Source organism: Condylura cristata, unplaced genomic scaffold (genome assembly GCF_000260355.1).
Source record: "Condylura cristata isolate star-nosed mole 26May11 unplaced genomic scaffold, ConCri1.0 scaffold00023, whole genome shotgun sequence".
Taxonomy (NCBI): Eukaryota; Metazoa; Chordata; class Mammalia; order Eulipotyphla; family Talpidae; genus Condylura; species Condylura cristata.
In genome coordinates, this window is record NW_004567124.1 from 32,970,935 (window position 1) to 32,980,471 (window position 9,537).

General features: G+C 56.9%; 1 protein-coding gene across 1 annotated transcript; it reads left to right on the top strand.

Annotated features, from left to right (window-relative positions):
• Nucleotides 1-4,712: 4,712 nt before the first annotated feature.
• ISLR (immunoglobulin superfamily containing leucine-rich repeat) lies at nt 4,713-7,742 on the top strand. Its single transcript, XM_004687969.2, has 2 exons — nt 4,713-4,867; nt 5,732-7,742. The coding sequence occupies exon 2, from the start codon at nt 5,740-5,742 to the stop codon at nt 7,027-7,029; it is 1,290 nt and encodes a 429-aa protein (XP_004688026.1). The 5' UTR covers nt 4,713-4,867; nt 5,732-5,739; the 3' UTR covers nt 7,030-7,742.
• The last annotated feature ends 1,795 nt before the right edge of the window (nt 7,743-9,537 follow it).

Genomic DNA, 9,537 nt, shown 5'->3' on the forward strand with positions numbered 1-9,537 from the left:
GCGCTGGGGGTAAGGATGTGAGGAAGGAAGTACCACTTGTGGGGAGCTCCCAGTAGGGCAAAAAACATGCCCTCAGCCACTTCAAGGGCAATGACAGGAAGAGGGACAGAGGGTGGGGAGCAGAGGGTGACACAGCTGTTAATTTGGTAGCATGGGAGAGCCTTTGTGGGAGCCAGCATTTGAACTACTCTAGAAAAGAGGACAAAATTGGGGGATAGAGTATCCCTCCACTCCAGGTGGGAGCAGATAATGTGCAGGGCTGGGCGCAGTGAGCAGGGTGGCGATGTGGCCAGAGAGCAGCCAGGGGCAAACCACTGAGGCTTGTCCTGATTGCCAGAGTCTGAGAAATTGTGCCCCTCACACCGCGTGCCAGGAGGGGTGTGTGAGAGGCAGGTGGAGAGTGGGCTAGGTCACTCTCCACCAGAGTGAGCCAGGGCCCTGCTGTGGGGCAGCCCTGTGAGAACAGGTAAATGGCTGGGCCTCCTGGCTGGGGTTGCCTTAAGAGACAAGACAGGCCTGATCTCCGCCCCACCCACACCCTATGAGCCATGCTCACAGCACCCATTTTACCCATCGATGCGTATGGAAATGCAGCACAGGTTCATGGGTGTGTGAGCACCCACATGCATGTAGGTGCCTCATGCAGCTGAAGGTATTCTCGAGGAATTCCAGAATGGCAGAACCGAATGTAGTCTGGCTTCACCATAGGACAGAGAAACTGAGGCCCAGAAGAGGGAGACACGTCCTGAAGCCCCATGCTTTGATCTGGAAATACATGACTATCTTTGCACCCCCTGATCTTACGTGCATGCTCACACACAGGCGCTACCCCATCTTCTCATGGACCCAGGGCAGCCTCTGCCTCCAGGAGACTCACAGCATTAAGCAAGTCCTGCCAGGAGACTGAGCTTCCTCCCAGTCATTCCCACAAACTGCTTAGAGGTGGTTTGAGATCCACGGGCCCCATGGTCACAGCTCCACAAGAACAGCTGGCCGCACATCTGAGCCCCACTGTCTCCTTCCTCTTGGGGCTATTCCAGGGTGCTCCAGACTTCCTCTCCCTCTGCCCTCTAAGTCTGGCTTCCTTTCTTTACTTTCTGTCTGTTCTGGCTGTGGGTGACTGAGTGCTTTCTTTCTCCTGGTTCCTCCTCTCCCTCCCACTTCTTCATCTCTGGGTCTCTCTTCAATTCTTTCCCTACTGAGCTCTGAAACTCCCACTCCATTTGCTTTCTCTCTCTCTCCCCAGGATCTTTTTTTTTTTTTTTTTTGCCTTCCAGGAAAAGCTGACGTGGCAGTCAGCAGCCCCCAGGTCGCAGGAGTGGGCCTCTTCGGGGTGGGAGAGTCCCAGCTGAGCAGGACCCAGAAGGCGGGATTGGCTGCCAGAGCAGGAGGCGGAGCTGGTAGCAGTGGGAGGAGGTAGGGCTGGGTCTGTGAGGAGTGAGGAGGGGAGAGCAGGAAGCCAAACTGTGGGAATAGTGAGCATCCCCTCCTGTGCTGGGTGACCAACAGTCTTAGTTTGCATGGGACTGCCCAGGATTTAGCTCTGAAAGTTCCATGTCCCCTACAGCCCCTCAGTTGAGGTCACTTTACCACAAGCTACTCTGAAGCTCAGAGGAGCCAGGACCCAGGCTGGCAGGAAGGGCTCCCAAGCCTGGCCTGGTCCCCCCATCCATTCTTCCTTCCACTGCTCTGGGCTACTGAGTGCTTCAAGGAATGGGGAGGGGTTTGGAGGTCTGAGAGGAGCACTCCAGTCCTGGGCATCTAAGCCTTCGTCTGTGATCTGGGACAGTTAACAGCTCCAAGGGACTGGCCTACTCCCTGGTGGGCCCCATCTCCAGGCCTGAGTCAGGGGTGGAGGTGGAGGGGCAGAGAGAAATGACAGCAGTTCAGGCAGGCTTCCTGGAGTTCCTGAGCCCTGATGAGGAAGGAGAGCAGCTCTCTGGCTTGTCTCAGGCCTGCTCAAATTTTCTCCTGTGGGATAAGCTTTTCAAAGGAACTTTGGGGCCAGTGGAGGACTACCTAAGAGGCCATCAGCCTCCTAACGAGCCTCACACATCTCGAGAAGTGTGTGAATAGCTGGGAGGTAGAGACACCTACTCCTGGTGGCCCCCTGTGAAGTGCCTTGGAGGATGGGATGGCTCCTAGCTGAGGCCCCTTGGGCCCTGGTGGCCCTTGTCTGCCACCTTTCCTGGTGGGAGCATAGTTACCCCCTCAGCAGTGAGGGGCCCTGGGGAGATGGGGAAGAGAGCCCTGTTAGTGATGCATGTCCTCAGTGGTGGGGGAGGAGAGCCTGGCCTCTCTGGTTTCTCCTGCCTTCACCCCATGACTGTTCCTCAGTGGGGTTTTGAGAGTAGACTAATGTACATCTGCCATCAAGGTCTTCAATGACCAGAAGTCCAGAACCCAAGGGTGTCCCTTCCTGGAAAGGCTGGTGACTTAGCACCCAGCAAGGCCTGGGTCTTCACATATGAGCAACAGTCGGAAATTGTCCTGCTGTGAGGAACTGCTCGGCCTTGGACCCATCCCTCCCTCCTCTGTGTGGTCCCAGAGCTCAACTCATCCATTCACTGAATGAAGAGATATTTTCCCAAGCTTTTCTGTGCCAGTGATACACAGACACTGGGAGGGTGAGACCCACCCCTCACCAAGCTTCTGCTCGAGCAGAGGGTTTCATATTAAATAGGAGTGAATAAATCATTACAGATGGCAGTAAAAGCCATGAAGAAAAAGCAGGAGGTCTGTCTGTGAGGGCAACTAAAGGGGACCCTGTGTCTCGGAAGGGCTACTCAGATGAGGTGATGGTGACATGCCATGCCGGGAGGCACCAACCACAGCAGGCGGGACAGAGAGTAGGGAGGATCTTCGCACTTTACCCTGGTGTGATTTGGAGGAGGGGGGCAGGGTAGAAACTGAGCTCCTAGGAAGTGAGGTGTCCCTTGTATGGGTAATAAGTGGCTACGGTATGTGCCAAAGCACAGTGAAACCCCCTCCACCAGGAAATCCTCCACGACTGGTTTATTGAACCCTGGATATGTGGGCTTCTAGCCTATGACTGACCCACAAAATTCAGAAACTTTCTTAAAAATTCCCCAACATAATAATGATACCAGAGAGGGCTTCACCTGCAGTGGGATGGAGCTCAGACTACAAGAAGAGCAACATCAGCCTGCGGTGCTTTGCAGGGATCACACTGCGCTTTCCAGGATGCATGAAGTCTTCTTGCTTAGTGGCAGGAGATTGCATGTGAGGCCAGACGGGGCTCCTTGGGGCTGTTTTCAGCCTAAGCTGCACCTATTTGTTGTTGGCCCACCAAGAGGGTAAACTGAGTCATGAGCAGGGTTCAGTCAGCTATACAGAGAGTAGGGCAAAATTATCCAGCCCACAAATTTCCATCCAGGGCCTCCCTCATCTATTTACCCTCCAGCATTCTTGCTTTGGGCCTCTTTCTCCTTCCCACTGTCAATTCCTCGGGCTCTCCCGGGGCAAAGGTTCAGTTATGCTCCCCTGGAGGTATCCCAGCACTTTTATACAGTGCTGGGACTATGGTGCCCAGAGAGGGCAAGGCTGCCCCCGAGGCATGCAGCACCTTGTTGGGGGTTCACGCACATGGAGAGAGGGACAGAGAGAATATTCGGCACTTGATTTTAGCCAAGAAGAGATATGAGAGAATATTCTGGACAGAATGAGGGCCCTCAACCTCACCTGTCTGCCAGGTGGCTGTCCTCGGTGATGGGACCACCTCTGAGCCTGGGTATCTCAGAAGCCCAGCCAGGGAAGCTGAAGCCCAGCTGACTCCTGTTCCATACTTTCTGCTCTGGCTTCTGCTTCCTGTCAGCTCCCACCCAGCGTCGGTCTGGCACTCCTTGGACAGTGAGGTGTGTTCAGGAAAGTCCAGCCTCGGAGCCAACAGGACGTGGGCCAGGGGGATGTGATTTCCTACAAAACAGGACCAACACTGTGGCTTTTCACAGGGGCACTGGGGCCTTTCGGGTGTTCACATATTCTGGCCTTCTCAACTTTTCACTGAGACACACCCATCACCCACACAGACACACACAACCCCAAACACACACCCGGACTCATATCTATCACCACTAAGTCAGTCTCCACAAATTCACACACACACACACACACACACACACATAGCCTCGCACATACTCAAACAGTCCCAGACACACACACATCCCCACACGCTTGGTCTTCTGCATCACCACAACCACACACCCAAGTACACAAGCTCATTGCACTCACAGAGATGTCGCACCCACGCTCATATACACACAAACGTGATACACACAGCTCAAACAGTCCCGGCGTGGTGAACTCCCCTCTACTTTTTTGTTCTTGTTTGAAGCAAGGTTAGAAGTCTCCCGCCTTACAGTTTCTCACTTTTCCTCCATAAAAGCCCTTCTGGCCTCTTCTTTTCTTGGGTCCTATCCAGATAGTGCTGTGTCTTTAAGGAAGCTGAAGCTGCTAAAGTGAGTGAGAGAGGGAGGGAGGGGAAAAAAAACCCAAAAATTTGGCATCTTTTTCCCTCAAGTTTCTGGTGTCACTTATGAAACACGGGTCCTTACTGCTATAGAGAAGCAGTTTTTCCGCACGGAGGGAACTCGGGCCTGGGCTCCTTCCCTGAAGCCTCCTCTCAGCAAAAGTCCCAGCAGCCTGTGGGGAGGGCAGGCACAGGGCAGGGGCGGGCGTGTATACTCAAGGGGGTAGGAGGGACCAGGCTGCCCTTCTCCCAGCATCCTAAGCTTCCTTCCTCAGGGGCTCTTTTGACCCCGCAGACTGTCAAAGCTAACTTTGCCCTTTGTTGCTTTTTGGTTCCATTTTAGAAGCAACTCAGCCACCAAGAAAGAATACTTTGAAGGTAAGTCAGTGGGCAAGGAACACTTTGAAGGGGCAGTCGGTCTGCTGGTCATGGGGCCAGGCCCCTCTGGGCACGTCCTTGTTGGTTTGAGGTGCTGGGTCCCATCCCCTGCTGGGGTCTGTCCAGGGGCATCTCGCCCCTCTGACAGCTGCAGCCCTGGAATCTCAGCAGCATTTTGGTTAAGCAACTGGCCTCGCCCAAGCCAGCTGAGAGGTTGGGGGCCCAGGGCAGTGTGTGTGTGTGTGTGTGTGTGTGTGTGTGCGTGTGCGCGCGCTGGCGGGGGGGGGGCGGTTATTTAGGCAGCTGCCTGGTGTAGTTTGAACGGAACAGGCCACGGGTGTGATTCTATAGAAAGAGTCTGGTGTCTGCTGTGGTCACGGCCCATAGGAGCGGGCGGGGAGGGGGGTGGGGGGTGTGCACTGCACAAGGAGCCTTGTCTGGGCTAGGGCAAAGCATACCTATGGGGGGCTCTGGTGGGAGGGACTGCAGCCAGGATATGGGAGGGCAGGAGGGAGGTTCTGTGAAGTGCTGGGGGAGGGGGCGGCTGAAAAGCAGATTTCAAGTCGTAAAGTCAGCTAGAAGCTGTCCGAGCAGGGAGAGTTCTCTGCTGGGAGGAGGTGCTGGGCCCTCTTCTGTCCTGTCTTTACCCAGTCTGGCTGCATGACTTCAGGCAAGTCCTGGTCCTTTGGGCCTCAGTTTCCCTCTCTGTTGAAAGGGGCTTGGGGGCTAGGTGGCATGGGGTCTTGGCTGGGTTGTGTAGGGCAAGGTCTTCTCAAGGGGGAGGGCTCTGGAATGAGGTCATGAGGGGGTGTGCTCCTTCCATGGGTCCCAGGGGTCACCTGGGTGGCTTGTCTGTCTCTCCAGGAGCAAGGATGCAGGAGCTTTATCTGCTGTGCTGGGTGGTCCTGCCGGGCCTGGTGCGGGCCTGTCCTGAGCCCTGTGACTGCGGGGAGAAGTATGGTTTCCAAATTGCTGACTGTGCCTACCGAGATCTGGAGGCTGTGCCACCCGGCTTCCCAGCCAATGTAACCACACTGAGCCTGTCAGCCAACCGACTGCCAGGCTTGCCACAGGGCGCCTTCAGGGAGGTGACCCTGTTGCAGTCGCTGTGGCTGGCACACAATGAGATCCGCATGGTGGCCGCAGGCGCCCTGGCTGTCCTGGGCAACCTCAAGAGTCTGGACCTCAGCCACAACCTCATCTCCGACTTCGCCTGGAGCGACCTGCACAACCTCAGTGCCCTCCAGCTACTCAAGATGGACAGCAACGAGCTGACCTTCATCCCCCGTGATGCTTTCCGCAGCCTGCGTGCCCTGCGTTCACTGCAGCTCAACCACAATCGCTTGCACACGCTGGCCGAGGGCACCTTCTCGCCACTCACCGCGCTGTCTCACCTGCAGATCAACGATAACCCTTTCGACTGTACCTGCGGCATCATGTGGTTCAAGACATGGGCCCTGACCACGGCCGTGTCCATCCCGGAGCAGGACAACATCACTTGCACTTCACCCCACGTGCTCAAGGGCACCCCACTGAATCGCCTGCTGCCTCTGCCTTGCTCTGCACCCTCAGTACAGCTCACCTATCAGCCCAGCCAGGATGGCGCTGAGCTACGGCCAGGCTTCGTGCTGGCGCTCCACTGTGACGTGGATGGGCAGCCGGTCCCCCAGCTTCACTGGCATATCCAGACACCTGGTGGCACCGTGGAGATCACCAGCCCCAATGTGGGTACTGATGGGCGTGCCCTGTCTGGGGCCCTGGCAGCCAGCACCCGGCCACGCTTCCAGGCCTTTGCCAACGGCAGCCTGCTCATCCCTGATTTTGGCAAGTTGGAGGAAGGCACCTACAGCTGCCTGGCCACCAACGAGCTGGGCAGTGCTGAGAGCTCGGTGAACGTGGCACTGGCCACACCAGGCGAAGGGGGTGAGGACGCCCTGGGGCACAGGTTCCACAGCAAAGCGGCCGAGAGCAAGGGCTGCTATACAGTTGACAATGAGGTGCAGCCTTCCGGCCCTGAGGACAATGTTGTCATCATCTACCTCAGCAGAGCGGGGAGTCCCGAGGCCGCAGCAGTCGGAGAAGGGGTCGCTGGGCTGCGGCCCACTGGCCTGCTCTTGCTGGGCCAGAGCCTCCTCCTTCTCCTTTTGCTCACTTCTTTCTAGCCTCACCCCAACCTGGATTGGGCTGGAGGGGCTCCAGGGGTGCCCCGGCTCCTCCCTGACTCTGCCGCTGTAAGTACTGCAGAGTGCTAGGGTCAGCAATTCCCAAGGTTTTTTTTTTTGGGGGGGGGGGGATCTGCATTTTTCTACCTCCCCTTCTCATCTCTTCTGGAACACTCACCACCCCCAACTTCTAGACTTGCTGAAAGCTAGTGACTAGGACAGATCTGATCCCCAAATTCACCACCTGCGGTGCTCATTGCTGCTAACCACATTGCTCAGGCTCCCTCACTGGGCAGCACACTGCCAGGGCAATGTAGACAACTGGGGGAAGCCTCACTGGTAGGAGTCGCGGCACTGGGGCTGATCAGGTGGTGAAGGCTGGGGTCAGGGTGAGGGCTGGGCAGGGAGGTTGGACACAGGCACAGGAGAGGGGGGTAGGATGTCCAGCCAGCTGTGGCTGCAGGCCCCAAGGCTCTAGGGAACCTGCCGGAGCTAGCTGCTCTCTGCTGATCGCAGGGCTCCACAGTCTCTTTGTCTGAGTCTCAGACAGGATCTGGGACGGGCCTTCAGCTCCTCTCGCCCTCACCCCTCAGAGGCCTGTGCTCCTCCACCCTGCACGCCAGCCCCGCCTTCTCTCCAAGCATGCATCTGTAGCCTGCTGCTCTCAAAGAGGCCAGTCAGCCTGGGGGCAGCAGAGAAATAAACAGCATTTCTGATGCTCCCCTGTGTCTGCCTGGCATTTTGTCTGCCTCTGGGAGCATTCAGTGGGGCACAGAACCAGGAGCTGTGCAGTCCAAGCGCCCTGCCTCTGCCCACCGGTGACAGGAGCTCATGAAGTACACACAGCCCAGGGCACAGGAGCGCTGGAGGGCTGGCCTGTGTGGGCGAGAGCTGGGCCTAGGCCTGCTTCTCTCCTGAATAGCCCCTGGGATGCTCGGGGTCGGCAACCACTTCTGAGGCTCCCCGGGGTAAGTGGCACCGAGTGCTGCTTTAGGCTGGCTGTGGCCTGAAGATGCATTTTGGAGAGGGCCCTGGGTTGTGGTCCCTCTTCCCAGTCCTGCTCTGGAAAGGTGTTAGGGGATGGAAGAGGGTCAAGTGGGTGGGGGATAGGGTGTATGTGCAGCTATAGCATGGGAGAGGGAAGGGAGGAGCCTGGGGACAGGACTGGGGAGAGGGAGATCTAGAGACTGAAAACTCTTTTGAGGGAACAGTCAGAGAAAGTAAGTGTGCTTCCCCTCACTCTTCAAGAAAGAAGTGGTTTCCAGAGGAAAATCCTCCGAGTCTTACCCAAAAGAGCAAGTAGATTAGTATGGTGTGGAGGGGAGGTGCGGGCAACTTTAGGGTTTCTGACAGTGGGAAGCGTGAGGATGGGGTCAGAACCTGGTTCTGCAGAATCCCGTATCCGTGCGGAGTCAACGTTGTCTCCCTATGGCTGTGCCCCCCTCAAAGTCTGGAGTCCACACAGGAACAAGACCCATGGGAGGGCCTCTGCAGCCTCTGCCTGGAGCCCCCCAACTGCTGAGCCCAGCAACACAGAGGCAGGGAGGCCAAGGAGCCCAGCTGCTGACTGGAGCCGTCCCACATCCTCATGTGTGTAGGGCCTGCCTGCCCCGAGGCCCTGGTCACCCTGCAGCTGATGATGAGCTGGTGTCACTGGCAGCCAGAGTCAAGGGTGGCTGCCGGCTGGTGGAAAGCAGCAGGATGGAGCCCAGTTCCTGCCTGCACTGCCTGTGGGAAGTGGCTCCCTCTCTCTGGGCTTCAGTTTACTCAGACGACAGGGTAGGGCAGGGCAGTGCATAAGGGTCCAGTGGACGATGATGGCTGAGGCTGACAACCTCCATTCACAGCTGGCCAGGCTTGGTGTTGTGGAGAGGCACGTGGGACCCAGGTCAAGATGGCTGGGGCACAGTGTGCTCTGGGTTAACTAGCTACTGCCCTGCTTTAAAGTCTCCTGGGCCCCCACTTCCATAAGGGTGTAGTCCAGTTTCCCCCCGCCAGGCTCAAGGTCCCTTGGGCTGGCTCTCTAACAACACCCACTCTCTCCACCTAATCAAAGTCCCCTTAGTGCTCTGTGATGTGTCTTCCTCTGTGCCTTTCCTTACGCTGCTCACTTGGTCTGGACATCCTTTTCCTGCTCCTCATTTGACTAAATCAGCTCTCCAGAGTTGACCCAGGCACCACCTCCTCCAGAAAGCCTTCCTGGATGCCCTCTCCCCATGCGGATCATGTCTCCTCCTCTGGTTCACAGCCCCCCGATTGCCCAGTGTCCCAGCCTGGTTACATTCCCTTGTGACTATTTCTTGTGTAGGAGAGACCCCCAATCTGCCTTCTCACCCCTGCGGCCCTGTCAGGCCCCAGCACAGGGCAGGGAGATGATTTTCAACAGGCTGCTGTGGAATCAGTTTGCCCTCCTGAGGAATGGACCCCCACAGCTGTCTCACAGCCCTGCTAGCCGCCCTTCCTCCCTTTATTCTCAGTGACAGCCTCTCCCTGTATCACTTCCCCATC